The sequence below is a fragment of the Rattus rattus genome, chromosome 5, assembly GCF_011064425.1.
Source record: "Rattus rattus isolate New Zealand chromosome 5, Rrattus_CSIRO_v1, whole genome shotgun sequence".
In the NCBI taxonomy this organism is placed as follows: Eukaryota; Metazoa; Chordata; class Mammalia; order Rodentia; family Muridae; genus Rattus; species Rattus rattus.
Window position 1 is genome coordinate 117,835,181 of NC_046158.1, and position 19,301 is coordinate 117,854,481.

Genomic DNA, 19,301 nt, shown 5'->3' on the forward strand with positions numbered 1-19,301 from the left:
ATCCCCATCATAGGTTTTTTGGTTTTTTTGTTTTTTTGTTTGTTTTTTGTTTTTTTTTTTTTTTTTTTTTTTTTTGGAACAGGATGTTGTTAATAATTTTGGTTATATATATATATCTTTTTTAAAATTTCATTTGAAAGTGTATTTTTCAGAGAAGGTAATGTTAGAACCAAGCATGGGGGTGCAAACTTCAGATCCTAGTACCCAGAGACTGAGGTAAAGGGATTGCTCTGGGTTTGAGGCTGGCCAGACCCATGTAGCAAGACCCTATTATAGGGAGGAAGGGAGGAGGAGGGAGAGAGAGAGAGAGAGAGAGAGAGAGAGAGAGAGAGAGAGAGAGAGAGAGAGAGAGAGAAACGAACACGGGAGAGCCAAAGCGCACAAAGGCTGAGGAGAGGAGGTGCTCTGTTATCTCAGTTACTGCTCTTTTCTAGTCTTATTCTTAGACTTTCCTGAGCATCCAACCCTTCAGGTTTGTATCATAATCAATTGATGGAAATTATATTTCATTCTAATTATATGTATTATAAAAATGAAGGAAGAAACCTCACTGAGTACTAGTTAGCTGACTCCATATGGATGTGTGTATAGTGGTAAATCCAAACTCAGAATATTAACCGCTCCTCTCTATATGCAGATAAGGTTTTTGGAACAAAAGTTCAAGTCCAATAATAGTATCCTTAAGATACTCTTCAAGCACATTAAAGAATAACTTGAAAAGGTCTTGGTAATCTTTATCGATCGGTGTTTTAGTGTGAGCAGACAGGGTAAATTGAAGGGTTATTCCTAAGCCTTGAGTGGTAGGGGAGCAGCAAACATGTATTTGGGTAGCATTTTGTTTAGGGTTCTTGCTTTTTAGGAGTTTTTCATTAAGAGTTACGGGTGCTGTAGAATTTTGTCTGACAGATTTGGTATCCCACTAATAATCAAGAGTGGTGCAGAATAACTATCAAGTGGTTTGGGACTTATCTGGATTCTTTCTTCCCATTTCATGTGCTCACTGGAGCAGAGTGACTTTCCCAGTAGAGTAAGATGTCTGCTGTTTAAGTTTGTGACTGACGAGTGTTTCAGGTTTCCTGCTCTGATCTGACTGTGATGTTCTTGATGATTCTCCTTCTAATACAGGTAGGGCTTAAGTTCACGAAAGTAAACTGTCATCTTCACGATACACTTATGTGTTGTTTTGTTTCTTTTTATAATTTACCAAAGCACATTAATTTTCCCTCTCTCTCATCTAAAGCAAACCGACAATCTGGAAAAGGTCACAGTGATGGTTGACTGGAGTTGTTCCATTGTGGTCATTCCCAGTAGGATTAGAGTTCCCTGTTGGCTCAAAACATCTTCCCTTCAGAGATCTTCCAAAGAGATCTCAGGGCCCAGACTTTCTTTGCTTTCGTTGTTTTCAAGTATATATTAATAGTCATATGGGGAGGGCATATGGTCATTATAATAATGTTTCTCATTTTTAAATTGACATGTTAATATGTTATTCTATTTGTCTGAATATACACAATATCTCTTTGGTTGGAAGCCTAGCCTTTAAAGGCTGAGCCATCTCTCCAGCCCATACACGGCATCTTTGTTTGTTAAAGATTTATTTATTTACTCATTATGTATATGTATGTATATGTATATGTATATGTATATGTATATGTATATGTATATGGCCTGTATGTGTGCCTACAGGCCAGAGGAGGCACCAGATCTCATTACTCATGGTTATGAGCGGCCATGTAGTTGCTGGGAATTGAACTCAGTGCCTCTGGAAAACCAGACAGTGCTCTGAGCCATGTATCCTTCCTACATCTTTTCAGGACTTGTTTTACACACCCCCTCCCCGTTTTGCTTTACAGGGTTGTTAGAGTTAGTATTTGATAAATTTCTCTAGCGGCTATACCCAGAGAGTTACTGGTCTCTCCTCATTCCTTTTCCTTACATGTTTACCCGTGCAGTGAGGAAAATAATGGGAGTGGGGTGCTTTGCCGAAGCTGGCAATGGAAGTTTTCACTTCAAGATTTCCACCTGCGTTTTCCACCGTGTAAACGGTTGTCATAGTAGCACTCTCGATTGAGAATTGTGATGATATACTTTATCAAATGCCTGCATGATGAAAGCACAGTTGTTCTAATGCAGGTCAGCCAGAATTCTACGTCCTCCTCTCGTCTGTGTAAGGGAATAGTTAAGCAACCTAGAGGAAAAGATTGCTTTCTCTCTTTTGAGTTGTGTAAATTTGAGTTGAATTATTTCACTGACTTTAAGGTACAATTATTTGATATAGTACAAGAAGAAAGAAAGGCCTAGTGGTTACAAAAGTTAGGTGTTGTCTTAGAATCACTACAGTCCAGATTAAAATCTATTTATGTTTGTGGGAGAACTTAGTAAAACATTGCATATACATGTATACATAATCATACCGTTAACATATAAAGGAAACTGTAGCAAGTAAATAATTATTTCTGTCACATTTTTACTTACATGTGCATATGTATCTGTATGTATATAAATACAAATCTATGTATATGCCCATAAGTGCCAAGAGAGGGTATCAAATTTCCTGGAGCCAGTCAAAATGTGTGCTGGGAACTAAATTCCAGTCCTCTTCAAGAGCAGTAAGTACTCTTAGCCACTGAACCATTTCTCCAACCCATAAATAGGTTGTTGTTGTTTTTTTAATCCTAGAAACCTAGACAGGAAATTATCTATAAGATCATTTAGAATACATAAAATGTTTTTATCTAAATATTTAGATATCTAAATATTTTTATCAAAATATCTTAACTTTTATAAAATACAATATTCCTTTAAATAACTATCTATAGAGTATCACTTGATAAATCTTAAATACATCCTTTCAAGATCATCTCATTTAAGTATGAATGAATAATTTGAGATTTAAATGAGTTGTTTAGCATTCTAAACAAGGTGTGTACTGAGACAGTATCTTACACAGCTATGATTATTGGGTATGTAAAATAGTCAGAGGATTTTTTTAAAGAATTGGTTATCACTGAAAATTGATGTGTTCTGAGTTTGAATGCTTCCAGTCTGATGTCAAGGTTAGCTGGAGTTCTTTCCAGTAAAGGAGGTGACGGTAAAACTGACCATCCACTTCCCTCACTCATCCTTCTAGACCACTGACGTATGCCTTGCCCAAAGCCTCGTGTTAAGTATCATCACCTTGTGCTAGAGTTCAGAGTGGCTCATGATAAGAGATAGCTAGTGTGAGCATTGCCCGTGTGAGCATTGCCCGTCCAGAGGCTAGATGCCTGCTTGCAGCTTCTGGCCTTGTTGTAGGTACAGTAGGGCACTATGAGCCAGCATTGGTCTCCTCATTGTTTGTGGCTTGTGGTGTTGGTTCCAGGTATAGATTTGTCGATAACAGTTGGGATTCTGAAATTGCTGTGGCCCTGTTCTAAACTCATGGTTCAGAATCTTGATTACCCAGACTTGAAAATCCGAGCAAGCTGTAAAATAACTTGGAACCACAGACGGGTCCAGACCACACCTGGAGAGACGGAATGTCAGCAGCGATGCCCCTTGGAGATGCTGCACGGATGGGAAGCCAGAGCCTTAGGTTTTGGTTGAGGTTATCATAAATTTGCTTTTTGCTTGAGTCCAATTGCCACTCATAGTGAGAGCTTATCTTTGTGTAGACCATTTTAACTCACAAACATATAATTTTGACTTCACAGTAAATGTGAGAGGGCTGAGCCATGTGTAATTATTCTATTTGGCAGATGAGAATGGGGCTCTCAAATACTAAGTAACCAACCTTAAAGTCACTTGGTACTGGTTTTTACTTTTTCACTGTACATGCTAGACATGTTCTTCATTTATCTCCAAATTTAGAAAGCACATAGCACGTTTTCTGGCAGCTGCTGCCATCTTTAGGGACTGCCAGCATTTGGTCACTTACCTCTCTAACCTCCCATATGACAAGCCTGAGGCTTGCTTGGTACTGAAAGGACAAATAAGCAAATAGCAGGCAGCGTTCTAGCGCACCTCATCAGGTTAAACTGCTTTCTGGTTATGTCCTGTGACGCGTGGTTCAGAGTGACACTGCCTTGGATTTTACGTCCTGTAATAAGCCATGTACAAGTCCAGACAGCGAAACTAGAGTTAGAACAAGCTAAACAAGAGTTGCCAGTGTTGTCGCAGAGGGACACAGAACCCCATGTTAACCTGGAGTGTCTGGTTTTCTGACCTTAGGTTTACCTGGAGAGCCTCCTGAATATCAGCAACTTCCCCGTGGCTCCTCCTTCCCATTAGAGGACTTTCTCAATCCTGTCCATTTCTTTCCTGAAGTGCCCCAATAGGGGTGTGGACCCAGTATGTTCTTGCCTTTTGTCTTTGTGAACTCTGCACATAATATTTTTCTTTTATAGTAGATTAGAAATACAAACAGGAGCGTGTATGGTGAGAGGTTGCTGTGAGCGATACAGCAGATTGAGTGGGACAGACAGAACATGGCAAGCAGACCTGCCCTGCAGTCGGTGTCACACTTCTGTAACACGAGGAGTGGCCTGTCAGTTAGACTGCTGCTCTCCAGGCTTCCGAGAGTCCCTTTCCCAAAATGCCCATGTAAGGAGAACCCTCTGTGGAGAAAGGGTGATGATGTAAGTGAGCCTAGGCTCTGTTGATAATTTTCTCATTAATTCCCAAGCCAGTGAAGATAGATAGTGGTGATTCTACTTTCTAGCAATTATAAAATCAATAGAAACCCACTGCGATTAGCTAACCTTTGGACCCAGGTTTTCTGCTCCTCCCTGTTGTGTGCCCAGCACCTAGTACAGTGCAAGCTCTGCACTGTGTATTTCGGAAATGCTTTCTTTAAAGGTCGAAGGGCTTCTTGACCTAGTTGCCTCATTAAGGGAGATTAACTATGTCTCCAAAAGCTTAGTATAGGAACAAGTGAGGAAATGTTAGTAGTGACAAGGCTTTTCGATGAGTTTTCCAAACTGTTGGTGCTGTTTCTGGATTAGAGAATGAGTAGATGAGATTCTATTTATATCTATATAAGGTGTAATGTATTTAATGTAGCAAAGCAGAAACAAAAGCAGAGAACAAAGATACACAGATTCATACTAGTTTTTTTATTTTTTTCCTTGACATTTTACTGCAGTTGTTCTCAGCCCCTTGTGACCCGTTTGGGGATTGAGCAACCCTTTCACAGGGGTTGCCCGAGACCATTGGAAAACACAGATTTTACATGAAGATTCACAACAGTAGGGAAATCACAGTTATGAAGTAGCAATGAAAATATTTGTATGGTTGGGGTCACCACAGCATGAGGAAGTGTATTAAAGGGCGGTGGCTCTGTTTTCCTGTGTTCAGGCCTATGTATTACTCAGAAAGGCAGATGAAAGCTGCTGTCTTTCCAGAAACATCATCCCACACTGCGAGTTTGCATACAGTTTGGTGGATTCTGTAGGCACACTGTTAGACGTGGGTTCTAACCATCTTTTCCTTTTGATACTCTCTAGTCTTAAATTTTTGGTGGAAAGGAGCCTTGGATATTAAGCTTTAGGTACCCCACAAAATAATCCAGTTTCTCAAACCAGTTATTAGAAGGATTGACTGTATCAAGAGCAACACCAAAACATAAAGGATAAAATAGAACAAATCAAGTTGAACTTTAACATTTTCAACTCTTCTGATATGTGTGCTCTGCTCTAAGTCAGAGTATAAAATATGTTTCTAACTGGATTAAGCACCGTTGGAGAAATGCCCTCCCAAACAAACTCACTGTGTAGCTGAGACACCTGGATCCCTTAAAGACTGACTGGGTTTCAGAAGCCCCTCCCATGCTCTGGCAGTTAAGTGGCTTAGCCAAGATGGAGCAGTTTCTTGGTTGCTGGTGTGGCCAATATGCACAGTGAGGCTTCTGAGACAGAACTAAGGAGTTGATTATTTAAGGGTTGGCTGGTTCATCTGCTTGGTGTTTTTGAAACCTGCTGTTGACCCCTGAGAATCTGGACTAGAACGTCTTTTCCAGAGAACCATATGCTCTAGGCTGTCTGACTTGGCTGGCTGCTCACCTGGGTCCTAGAATGGAGCTATTAATCAAAACAGAAGAATTTCAGAACAAGATAGGAGAGGTTAAATTCGTGATTCGAAGTAGATGAAGTTATCCTGAGTTGTTTGCTCATCTATCTGATGATGTACTGTGTCGTTGGGCATTGAACCTGGACCTTTGGGGCAGTCTTTCCCAAGCTTGAGTACCATACACGCTGTGGGCAGGTTCTCGGTAAACTGCAGATGTGAGCCGGAGTCTTAGGATCCGACGTCCCTAAGGGCTCCTGGGGCAGGCTGCTTCTGGCCTTGGGACTGCAGGCTTAGCAGCTGTGTGGGACTTGTCTTGTCACCAGAGCAGGAAAGGAAGCTGTGTGTGGGTCTTTTAACCACCATCTCACCGGCCTCTGACCACGTGAGAGGGAATGGCCTCCTGCAGCAACTGCTGCCCTAGGGAGTCCGTAGTTCTTAGTTCTCCTTCTCTTACCTTTCAGTTTTCAAGTTTTTCTACAAAGCTTGGTTTTTCCAAATACGTGGGATCTTTAATTTCAAAAGAGTGTTTTCTAACACCTTATGTAATTTCCTTTCTCAAACTACTCCATGCGCTTTCTCTCTTATCCTTGGTGGTGTGAAAGCCGTAGTTTTGGAGACATGCATGTGCTCTATGTGAGATGATAAAGACCTCAAAGCCTTGTTCTGTTTCTTTTGTTTAATCTTCTTCAGTTGCCAGTTAATAATGACTGCCTCAAATCAGCTGGTTTTCTCTTCCATTTTAATTGATCAGTCTGACCTGAGGACCCAGATACTGGGTTTGTTAGAAATATGTTTGGGATTTATGCTCAGAAATGCCTCCTATCAGAAGGGCTTTGCAGCAGGTATGAATGAGAACTTCCTTCCATAGCAGCCAGTAGAGAGACCCTCTGTTTTGACCTTCCTGGTGGGTAGCTTATGCAGGAGCTGCTTGTTTTCTTAGTGCCTTTTCCTCAGTGTCCTGTGTGAGTGAGAGACTGTCTCTCTGCAAGTGAATGTGTGTGTGTGTGTGTGTGTGTGTGTGTGTGTGTGTGTTAGGCATAAGGATTTGTGCGTTATGTGTGTGATATGTGGGGTGTTTGTGTGCGGTATGGTATGTGAGTATAGTGGGTGTGGGTGTTTGTATCTGTATGGTGTAAGTTTGTGTGGTGAATGATATATATATATATATGTATGTATATATATATGTATGTATATGTATATTGATGTGTGTGTGTGTGTGTGTGTGTGTGTGGTGGGGAGACAGAGGTTAACACTGAGTGTCTTCCACTGCTCTGTTATTTTTTGAGACAGAGTCTATTGATTTAACTGTAGCTCACCAATGAGCTAGGCTAACTGACTAGCAACCTCTTTACCTACTGCTTGAGTTAGGGTTGTGGGCAGAGGCTGCTGTGCTGTGCTGTGCTGTGCTGTGCTGTGCTGTGCTGTGCTGTGCTGTGCTGTGCTGTGCTGTGCTGTGCTGTGCTGTGCTGTGCTGTGCTGTGCTGTGCATGTCTGCCTGCCTTCTTTCCTTCCTTCCTTTTTTCCTTCCTTCCTTCCTTCCTTCCTTCCTTCCTTCCTGTGCTGGGGATCCAAACACAGGTCTCCATTCTTGCATTGCAAGTAATTTATTTACCAACCAAACCATCTCCTGAGCCTTCTAGATGCTTTCCCACAGGTTGTACACCTCTACCATTATCCTGAAAGTACAGCTGAAGGTGATCTGCAAGGGTGTTAGTGTGTGCTGTCTTAGCCCTGCTGTTCACAATACAATACTTGTAATAAATAAACAGCCACTTGGTTCCATCAGAAATGGGGATGGGTAACCTTGTCCGTGTCTCTCTTGCACGCTGTGCTTGCAGTGGCTTTCAAATGAGTTTAATAACGACGGCACAAAGGATGCCTTAGGATTAGGATGCTATGGATTTAAAGACTGGTTCCTGGAATGTAATACTGCACATTAGTTACAGTAACAAGGCTCTCATTTGCTGAGGAGTCACCATGCAGGTGACTACATCGCATACAGGGCTGTGGCCCTGAGGGATGGGGTCCAGGGGCAACAGATAGCCTCTCTGCTTTGAGCAGACCAGAGCAGGCCCATAGACAGGCGTGGGAGTCGCTCTAGTCACTGGTCTGTCTTTACAAACTGGGACGCTCCAATACATGCTGTTTGTTTTACTAGCAGCTTCTGGGGGAGCCTTACTCTCATCTAAAGCCAGGGGACCCTTTTGCCTTGTAACTAGCTAATAGGAGGTTCTTATCCGTTTAAATAGCCCTACTGCTGGCGCTGTGTTAGAGTTTATGGATTATGTGAAATTTGTATGACAAGATTACATTAGCCTTAGGCGTTGAGTTGGATTTGGAGGTCCTGAGCAGTGCCCTGTCTGATTTATCTTTAGTGAATCACAGGGTCTAAGCACTGATTATCAGATTTGTCTCATTTGAATGCTATTTTCATATCTAGAATTTGCCTCATGCTTCAGTACAGCTAAGCATGTGGCTATAAGCTCCTTGTAATTAACAGTGTTTTGTGACCTGGGACGCATGTCCAAGATGAGTGCAGAGCTAGAAAACATCAGAAGTAAGCAAAATTCTGGGCCTTAGTAAAGCGTCCGCAGAGAAGCGTCTGGAGAGACTGAAACAAGACCCCTCTCCTCCCCCAGCTGTGCTTAAAAGTGTTTGGTTCAGTTTCAGAACATTGATTCCCTTTGGCTTTATAGTCTAGGAGATCTGTTCAAAACACTTGCAAGTAAATGCTGCGAGGAGGAAGATTTTTGCCAGAAAGAGATTAGACATATGTGTTCCCGTTCTTTGTTAAAGGCTTTTGCTTGTTTTAGTTGAAATGAAAACGCTCCTGTACTAAAGAGAAATAAACTCCTCCCTTCCTGTTTGCAAATGTCTTTCATTTGCTGTTTATCTTAATTAAATATACAGTAGAAAGGAGAATGGAACTGCTGCTCCTTTAATATCAGAGCTGTGCACGCTACAATAGGTGTCACTGTTTGGCTTCGTCCAATCCTGATTGGTGGCTTCAGCTATTGGCTCGGAGCTCTGGCTGTCTGACTCCGTCTGCAGGGCTGTAATACCTACTCTCCTCTCCCGATCCATTCACCACACAACTTCGCCGGCTGGGGCTGGCCGCACTGACTCGCTGGGCTCGCCACATCTTGCTAACCTAATTCAGAAAGCAAGCGCCTCAGTTCTCTGTCTGCCTCCTTTGCTCAGCATAAGCTTTCCAGGTGATCTAGAAAACGGCCGTTTTTATGCGCAAATAAGAAAAACAGGAATCATGATGGGAATGTATTTAACAGATCCGGTCCTGGATAAAACTTAAAGCCAGTTTCTCTTCAACATAGTGAAAAGGTCACCTTGCCTGGCTGGGAAAAGCAGGAAAATACCAGCTTGTCGGTTTCTGGTTTCTGTTAACATCTTAGCTCCGGCTAGCCTCTTTGCCTTGATGTTCCAGCAAATTTGCGATATCTAGCTCTAAAGAGAGACATCCTGTACTCATGGTAGATGATAAAGAAAAGAACATGAAATGTCTCACCTTCTTCTTGATGCTTCCAGAGACAGTAAAGAACAGGTCCAAAAAAGGTTCAAAGAAAGCAAACAGCAGCAGTGGTGGCGGCAGCGGCGGTGGCAGTGGGAGCAGCAAGTTGCCCCCAGTTTGTTATGAAATAATTACCTTGAAGACTAAAAAGAAGAAGAAGATGGCTGCTGATATATTCCCCCGTAAGAAGCCGGCCAACTCCAGCAGCACCACTGTCCAGCAGCAGCACCAGCACAACCTCTGTAACAACAACCTCATCCCGGCCCCCAACTGGCAGGGTCTTTATCCCACCATCAGAGAAAGGTAAGGAAGGGCCCCTGCCGGCCGCCGGCTTATTTACTTTCAAAGTTTGCCAGTGTTGAAGCCTCTGCTTTTATGTGACCTGTAATGCAGTTTAACACGAATCTCCCTTTCCTCTTTCCCAGAAGCGGTGCTGGTAATGGAAAACTGTCTTGTATCTTTTCCAAAACAGTACAGCTGTTTTCCTCTCAGATAAATATTTTTGCAAGCCGTAACATTTAAGCAGCAGGGTTGTATCTGTGGAGCACAGAGGCGAGAAACCCTCCATTTCTCCTAAGCCATGGAAAAGTTCAGATAACTTTTAAAACTCCAGTCGCTCCCCGTGTGTCCGGGGTGACTGCAGACAGTGGTGTGCTGGACCCTTTATTTGCTCTCTTGCTGGGAAGTGGGACACGGGACTGCTTTTGCTTAGCTTCTGTAAGTTTGCGTGTTGGGGAGAGGGATGTTAGGAATACGGGCTGCTGTGAATTAATGAATTGCCTCTTGTTTGTAGAAATGCGGTGATGTTCAATAATGACTTGATGGCAGATGTACATTTTGTGGTTGGGCCACCAGGTGGGACTCAGCGGTTGCCAGGACACAAAGTAAGCAACAGCTGCATTACCGGTTTAGTCCTGAGATTTACATAGAGGGACCCTGTCAGCTCCGAGCTCCGTGTGGGCAGCTTGCCGATGGCAGGCACTGCATGTTTCGCCCAATTACAGAGAATGCAGGCCTTTGGCCACACTTAATTTTGCCTTTGTTTCCTTCTACACGGTTGTAAGTCTCACCCAGAAACATGCCCTCTTCACTCTCCAGGGGTAGGAAATGTTGTAGCAGGTTTGCAAAGTCCTCTGTTTACTCTTCCTATAGAAATCAGATAGTCTTGGTTTTATTTATTTCACAATGGGGTGAGGGTGTATATTAATGTCAAAGCTTTGGGATATTGACGGAGAGCCCATTTTGTGTGAAAATCTTAGGCTCCCCTGTCAGGATGCACCTTAATCCGGCTGTTTCAAAGATGTGGGTTAGGGACGTTGCATCCCCCCAACCCTGATTTGCTAGCTTTTTGGGGGATTGACTGCTGAAAATGCTTTCAATTCAGTGCATGAAATGAGATTCCCCTTTCTCCACAGTACGTCCTAGCTGTTGGGAGCTCAGTGTTCCATGCAATGTTTTATGGAGAACTTGCTGAGGACAAAGATGAAATCCGAATACCAGACGTCGAGCCTGCTGCTTTCCTTGCCATGCTGAAGTAAGCATTATTCGTGTGTTCGGAAAGAGTTTGCTTGTGCTGTAGTTGTGCGCTGCTGGCTTCTAAGTCAGATCTAAGTTTTCTGTAAAAGCAAAGATTCTAAAGAGAGAGGGTGCTGCTTGCCTTGGAAATGGTCCTAGAGAAAACTGCTCTTCGTTTTTCTCTGGAAGTCCTATGGAATGCTGCAGGCATTGAGAGCCGTTGCTTAGCCTAGAGCCTAGGGACGAAGAACTCAGGTAGTGAACTGCTTTTTAATGACATTTTAAAAGAAAAATAGCTTTCTGGGATAAACACTATTTAATAGGGATGTTCTCTTCCTGAAAGCAGTACACGCTAAGAAGTCTTCAGAGAAATAACCTTTACTTCACAGTTATAAAATGTTGTACCTTGTTTAGCTAGCAGCACTGGGAAGTCACATCTTCTGAGTTGTCTAGTGCCGCAAAAGTGGAACTTACCATCCCATCTTCATGCACACATATTCCACCCACAGAATTGGACATGCTTATGCTGATGAAGAGATTTTTGAAGGGGTAGTGTCCTATAGTCTGTAGATTAATACAAGCATTCTTAAATTAGTTATATAAAAGTGTAAAAGAGATTAGGGCAGTCACATACTTACATAAAAAATTTCATATATTATAGATCTTTGCAGACTCTAATGCATGTTAATCAGGTACCAAGAATCATCTTTACCACTGTCTAATGCTAAACAATGATTAAACCTAGTAATTATAAGTTGTATTAATAGGTTTTTCTTAATTGTTCAAGGTTATATGTTGATATGGGGATTTCAGTTCACTGGAATAAATTAAAATATTTTTGAAGAAAATTTGCACAGTGGGTTAAAAAGTTTGGCAATATTCTCATAATTTTTAAAACAATTATTATTTATTATTTACTGCTTACCTAAAACTAAGTTATAGTCAGTTTCAGGGTTTTTAAGTACGTAATTCCTTGGTTCTGTAATGGCTTTGAAGCCTAATTGAACTAGAACTTTCCCAGTGGGGAGCAGGGAGATTAAAGGCAAGGGAGCATGGGAAGTACGACAGCATTAACTGCTTCTCCACTTTCTAACCTTCAGACCATTAGAGAACCCCTTTTACCTGCTTAGATTCTCGCCCTTCATCGCTGCCTGTGAAGTCAGCTCTGTGTGTGACAGTGCCATCTGTTGTTGGTGGAATGCAGCCCTAGTTAGCATCTTGGCCTCACTGAAGTCCAGTTGTGTCCTAGACACATGTTCAGTCAGGAAACAGGAGCAAGAATGGCAGAATGTTCCATCTTGCCCAAGTCATTTGATGCATTATTGTCAAATACCCTCTCTTACAGATGTAGTACCTAGGACCAGTTAGTACAGTATTTAAAAATGATGAGATCAGGTGAAGCGCAAAGAACGGAGCTTGAGTGAGGTTCCCTTTGCCTTTTTGGTATGCTATGTTTACAGCAGTAGGAACCCAGGTCTCCCGTCCTGCGTCCTAGGGGAGTAGCTGTACTCAGAAAAGGAGTGGCAGCTCCCTTGAGTTCCAGGGTGAGGTTACAAATCCAACCCATGTTCTGGATGCTCTCCTGGTCCTGGCCTCAGGCAAAGCACAACTGTACTGCAGCCGTGTCGTGGAGTGGTCTTGCCGGTGTAACCGGCTTAGCCTATAGGGAAGAGTTTCCTGGAAGCAAGTGTTTGTTACTGAGGAAACTGTTTGGCTTGTATATGTGTGCTTATGTTTTTATTTTCTTTTTCTTGCAAGAGCTAGGCTTGATTTCTTAAGTTAGGTCTGTTTTACAAACATGAAATAAAAAAAAAACTACAAATAATTAGACAAAGTACTTTGTGCTTTATCGTAAAAGCTTAGATAAATTTTCTCAGTGTTGTTCGCAGGCAGAGTTGTCACTGATAATTCTTTTATCCTGTAATATAAGATAGTGGGTCGTTTCCTCCTTCACAGACTGTCTGGAGGAATTGCCACCATCCCCCCAAACAGCAAGAAGTATTTCATCTCCTAAGATAGGTGCAGTTCACTAAGGCACAGAATCAGTGGACACATAAGCTCTCAGTTTTATCTCTCAATGGGCAAGTGAAAGTAAAGTCTGCTTTAGTTCTGAAAATAGGAGGAATAACTTTAGAACTTTAATACCCAAAAGATTTGTAGAATTCACTGAAAAGGTAGTATTGAAGTTTGTAAGTGGTAATTTATTGAACTTGGAACCACTTCAGAAATATTTAATATCAGGTTTTATTTTGTGTTTTAGAAAAGTCCCAAATCATTAGAATTTTTAATTTTGACCTAATAGTTTCAAAAGACATTTGTTTTTATTGAAACGGAAAGTGGAATAAAACCATATGTTTACTTTAAAGTCTTGGTGAGGCTGAAGAGAGCTGTGTCAGAGGACCAGGATTCAGGGCCCAGCACCCTCAGATGGCTCGGAACTGCGTGTAACTCTCCTTCCAGGGAGCCAGGGCCCTCTTCTGGACTCCAGGAGTATCCCAGTGTCCAAACATGCACACATGCACACAGAAATAAATAATTTCTTTAAGCTGTGGGATTGGGAATATCAGTTCTTTAACATTTAATACAGTATAATAAAATTTTGCTAAGTTTTCATGATCTTACCTCTGCTATCCAGTGGTCTTTTAGATAATTGCAGGATCTCCTGTTTTGTTGAAATGAACTGAATCTGTCTTTATAGGACAGAGGATGAACAGTAACCGAGAGTTAATCCCTTTAATTATATAAGCTTACCGCTGAGCTGAAATATTAATACATTATGAATGTATTTCAGATGCTTCTTTAACATGTTTGCGGTAACTGTCACATGACATTATATTCTTGGACAGGCTTAAAAGCAGTGCTTCCTTCCTTGCTTCTCATGCTCATTTTGTGGAAATCCGCTTACACGTTGGCTGCTTTCTTTCAGATACATCTATTGTGATGAAATTGACTTGGCTGCAGACACAGTGCTGGCCACACTGTATGCTGCCAAAAAGTACATAGTTCCTCACCTTGCCAGAGCCTGTGTTAATTTCCTGGAGACCAGCCTAAGCGCCAAGAACGCCTGCGTCCTCCTCTCTCAGAGCTGCCTGTTTGAGGAGCCGGACCTGACACAGCGTTGCTGGGAGGTGATTGATGCCCAAGCCGAGTTAGCCCTCAAGTCTGAGGGATTCTGTGACATCGACTTCCAGACACTCGAAAGTATCCTCCGCAGGGAAACGCTGAATGCCAAAGAAATAGTGGTTTTTGAGGCAGCCCTGAACTGGGCTGAAGTAGAATGCCAGCGGCAAGATCTGGCCTTGAGCATTGAAAATAAACGCAAAGTCCTAGGAAAGGCCCTGTACTTGATCCGCATCCCCACCATGGCCCTGGATGACTTTGCAAATGGTGCTGCACAGTCCGGGGTATTAACTCTCAATGAGACCAATGACATCTTCCTCTGGTATACCGCGTCCAAAAAACCGGAGCTGCAATTCGTGAGTAAAGCCCGCAAGGGCCTGGTTCCCCAGCGATGTCATCGATTCCAGTCATGTGCCTATCGGAGCAATCAGTGGCGCTATCGGGGTCGCTGTGACAGCATCCAGTTTGCAGTTGATAAGAGGGTGTTCATTGCAGGCTTTGGGCTGTACGGCTCGAGCTGTGGCTCTGCAGAGTACAGCGCTAAGATTGAACTCAAACGGCAAGGCGTTGTCCTGGGCCAGAACTTGAGCAAGTACTTCTCAGATGGATCCAGTAATACCTTCCCTGTGTGGTTTGAATATCCAGTGCAGATCGAGCCAGACACCTTCTACACAGCCAGTGTGGTGCTGGATGGCAATGAACTCAGCTACTTTGGACAAGAAGGCATGACGGAAGTTCAGTGTGGCAAGGTGACTGTCCAGTTCCAGTGCTCCTCAGACAGCACCAATGGCACTGGTGTACAGGGAGGGCAGATCCCCGAACTCATATTCTATGCCTGAACCTTTCTTCTCTTATGCAGCATGAGGTGCCCACATGGGCCCTCCTTGCCTGACGCTTAGCTCATCTGCAGATATGTGGTCAGCACAGGTAATTTGTAATGAATGAAGCAGTAGGCAGTTTCTTATGTCTTTGAACCTTTTAATTATGTACAGGCTAAAATGCAACATTCCGCTTTTAACTATATGCTTAGAAGAGCCAAGTTCTTACTCAGGCTTTGTGGTTTTCGAGTTGCGTCTGTACGCCTAGGGAGATCATGTGCTTTTCCAAGTGCCCACCAACCTCCTACTTCCGTACCTCTGAAGAAGATTTTGGATCAACTTGAATTTCCTTTAATGAATGAAAATATGTATCCTAAAGTAGTATCATTATTTTTAAACAGAACCCTTTTCTTTCAATAAATAAATAAAGACAAAAACAGAAAACAGGTAAACCTCAGTGTACAAATTTGAAAGAATATTTGCTTTGTAACAAGTAAAGTTAGAAAGTAAACAGTAGGCCAGCAATCACGTTTGACTCTGTTCTCTCACATTTGTTGCATCTGGGTCTTGCTTTTTTAGTCCTTGTATCTTAAGTTCATATATGTGCTGCCCACTAAGCAGTTCACACTCTTGATGTAAGGAGTTAGATGTTTGTTTAGTTCATGACTTCTACAAAGCAGACTTAAATTCTTTCAGGTTAGAAGACAAGATACCAGAATGCAGGCCCTTCTTTCAGAAATGATGAAGCTGAAAAATGTCATTGTTGATAGAAAGAAAAAAACAGATGGCAAACTTGTTAATTTACTCTACAGAGGGTAAAAGGGAAGCCTGAAAATGCCTGTACAACCAGTAGTTCAGTTTACCAGTGAGACGCATACACAGTGCAGAAAAGCTACTCTTGCCTGGTAGTTTTGCCCCCCACACCCCCACACACAAATATACGCTCACATGCACTACTGGCTTGTTCTTAAGTCTTACTGCACAGGACTCCCGTTTCTCCTCCCCCTCCCCTGTTAAAAGAGGACCAAACAGTTCTTTAGAGGTATGGAGGAACGGTTTTGTAGCACTACTTGTCAATGTGATAAAGTACTCTTTATGCTCTTTCTTTTAAATCGAGACATTCTTTATCTGATCTTTGACCATAGACGATCTTATTTGTTGATTATGAACAAGCTTCTGGACTGCTAGAACCTGGCCTCTGGCCATCTTAAAGTGCCAATATATGACTGCAGGGTTTTTGAAAAATGGTTCGGAGTGACACTGGGTCGTACCAAGTATTCACCTCATCAGCATCACATGCAGTTCTTATTTGTCCATGGTAACATATGAAAAGAGGGAAAAGCTCACAGACAACTTCTCCTTTCCCATGAAGGCTCGTGTTGGCTTAGTGCCTGTGGCCCTGGTAGTATCCAGTGTAGTCACTTGAAACTGAAATATCCATGTGTTTCTGAGCAGCTTTTCTGCTCAGCGTGATCCTGAGATGGCTCCCCGCCACCCAGAGTGTGGTCCCTGGCCACCTCCTTCTCCTGCTCTGTAAGCCAAAGTTAGCTTATCTGGAGCAGGGGCTAGTCCTGGGGTGTGTGTGTGCCTGCACAGTATGTGCATGCAAGTGTGCTTGCCAACTCAGGAACTGCCTCCTCTCTGCCTGGCTAGTAGTGGGTGTGTCAGAAATAACCCCCACACCCCTGTTGGTGCCAGCAAGGCCCAGCGAGTGACTGTTTCCACTCACTGGGCCTCTGGGCCATTTCTTCCCCTGCAGATATGGGCTTGTGGCCTTTGGCCAGCTTCCCTGGTGGAGGAGAGCACTGGATTATGGGAAATGTTTTAATCATTTTGCCATTACATACATCTGTTAACATAGGTGACCAAAAGCTGTTATTGGTGACTAGATGAATATTGAATATTCCTAGGACAACTTTCCAAAATTATCTCTCAATTGCTTCCTAATAAAGGGGATGACAGGTTGTAGTTTTGGCAAAGCATCAATGAGATAAAGGTACATTGTTGATTAAATTACTCAACAAAGGTTTTTGCTTTACAATTATGGTTAAACATTTCAGTAACTCATAGCTACCATACAAATTGGTATGGTACATGCAAAGTGACTGGAAGGCACTTACTTTTAAGCCAGAGGAGAAGGAACTTTGTTTAGCACAGATTGCATCCTGTGAGATAGTTGAGCTGGGTGTGATAGCCTTAAAGGGGCAGTGTCTATCCCCAACTCACTCTTACTGTGATTGAGATGCCCTCCATGTGGCTAGGCAAGTGCAGTTCACTGAGGATGGAAGAACTTAACTTTATATTAATTATTATTATGTTTCCAAAAAGATATATCCACTTTCTGAGTTGGCCTATGCCAAGAACTGTGGGTAAGATTGAACAGCTGTACCTAAAATAAGAAAGTTTATGTTCTGAACCTATTCTCCTATATGCATTTTCAGCAAAATGAAAGATAATGAGCTTGCTTTGGTTTTCTTTGGTAATTTTGAACTTTGTAGTTTGTAAGAATAAAAACCATTGTTCTGACAGGGCTGGCAGCTCTAGTGTATAAACACAACTTCATTAAGCAGAAAACGCTGTAGATGCTTTGCCCAGCATACCTGGCAGTCTTCATCATTGTTCATACTGGGGATAAGGGTAACTAGGCTAGCAGTTCTAATGCAACATTCTTTAATCATATCTTAAGATAGTATTTAAGTAAAATGGTCTAATTTCTACATAATTATTGCACTGAACTGTCTTTTTTTTAAGGTGTTTAAATAAGCTCAGCTAATTCAGGACACTGTAGCCAACCGTGCATCAGTGTGTTTGATTTTAGCAGCTTACAGCATTATTTATGAAGGAAAACATATAAATATGAAGTACCTCATGTTGAATGTTATTGTACTGTATTTTTAATGTAACAGTGCAGATCTTGTTAGACACATGAATGTGTATAATCATGTTAAATGCAAATAAAGTAAAACTGGTTCATAGATTTGCTTTTTCAGCAGTTGTGTTGCCCTTGAATTAATAAAAACTTACTTGTCACTTTTGAATTAATAAAAACTTACTTGTTACTTTCAGTGCCACTGCATTTACAATGGTGGTTTCTTAGGAACATTAGTTTGCAAAGCATTCAATAGCTTTCATTTCTAGAAAAAGGTGAAATTTGAGGCAAAAACATAGGAGAACAATACATGTGTTAATCAGTTATATTGTTTGAAACCTGACTGCTCAGTAAATAAGAGTGAATGGATGCGTGTATATTCCTGTTTTGGAACTCGTGGTTGACTGGCATTCCCAGGTATAGTCACCATAGTTCTCTCTATGTACCCACTGCACTAAGAGAGTGCTGTACTGAACCGCATCTGGCTTCTGATGGGTCCTGCATTGCTGTCTGCCAAGGTCTTAATTGGATCCAGAAATAAAATAAACAAACTGCCAAATAAGAATTTTAGTGTAGTTGTTATATACTCAGTTCATTTCCCATTCTGCTTCCCAGTGTCAACTATTTTTGGACTTTTGGATAACAATCAGGAGTATATCTCTGTGTCACATATACATTGCACATAACAGCCATATACTCATTCATAATTATATATACAGTTACGCATATATACATGTATTTTCCTTTGTACTCTTCCAATACTTTTTCTGTAGACTTTATTATGAATCTTTCACCTATCCAGGTTCAGTCTCTACTATTTAGTTGCTCAAAAGATTTCTGGAATTAGTCTTAAGTATGAGAACTGGAACCACCCCACCCCCACCCCTGTCCTCATCAGCTTAACCACAGCTACAACCTGAATTGCAAAGATCTTTAATCCACCAAAGTCTTAGCTTTTATCTCTTCTTTGCTTCTATTTAAAGTTAATCCTCATGTTTGTTTTCATTATCCCAAGACAGTTGGGAATGATCCAGCTCCATTGTTGGGACCCTAGATTAATGCCACTTAAATTGCACCCTCCAAGTTGACTTGCTTGCCTTGGAAGACTTTGGACCAAAACTTGAGAGAAAACTGGAAAGTAAACTAAATGGTATAAAATGTAGGGGCCCAAAGAAGCTAGTGGGCTACGAATATCTACTGAGACTTTGAGCAGCTCGGTAAGCTAAGCACACCTTTGGATGTCCAGGTCTCTTCCACTTGCAGACCAATTGTTTTTCTTGTTTTAAACTTCCCTCTACCTTTTAGAATATATATTCCAATAAAACCACTTCTGGAAAATGATTTTTCAAAACAGGTTATGCATTTATTTCCATAACTAACATTGGCGGGTGGAAAGTTCCGCAGTTGA

At 41.9% G+C, this 19,301-nt stretch overlaps 1 protein-coding gene across 2 annotated transcripts in view; it reads left to right on the top strand.

The window, feature by feature from the left end:
• Positions 1–18,013, top strand: part of Btbd3 (BTB domain containing 3) — a 30,225-nt gene extending 12,212 nt beyond the window's left edge. Inside the window, exons 2-5 of one of the 2 annotated variants that reach the window (XM_032904298.1) lie at positions 9,589–9,874; positions 10,365–10,455; positions 10,987–11,105; positions 14,013–18,013. In XM_032904298.1, the coding sequence (XP_032760189.1) occupies positions 9,732–9,874; positions 10,365–10,455; positions 10,987–11,105; positions 14,013–15,045 (1,386 nt within the window). In that variant the 5' untranslated portion in view covers positions 9,589–9,731 and the 3' untranslated portion in view covers positions 15,046–18,013. Of the gene's footprint in view, positions 1–8,649; positions 9,875–10,364; positions 10,456–10,986; positions 11,106–14,012 lie in introns of those variants that run through there. The other variant, XM_032904297.1, reaches the window with a different exon arrangement.
• Positions 18,014–19,301: the final 1,288 nt, after the last annotated feature.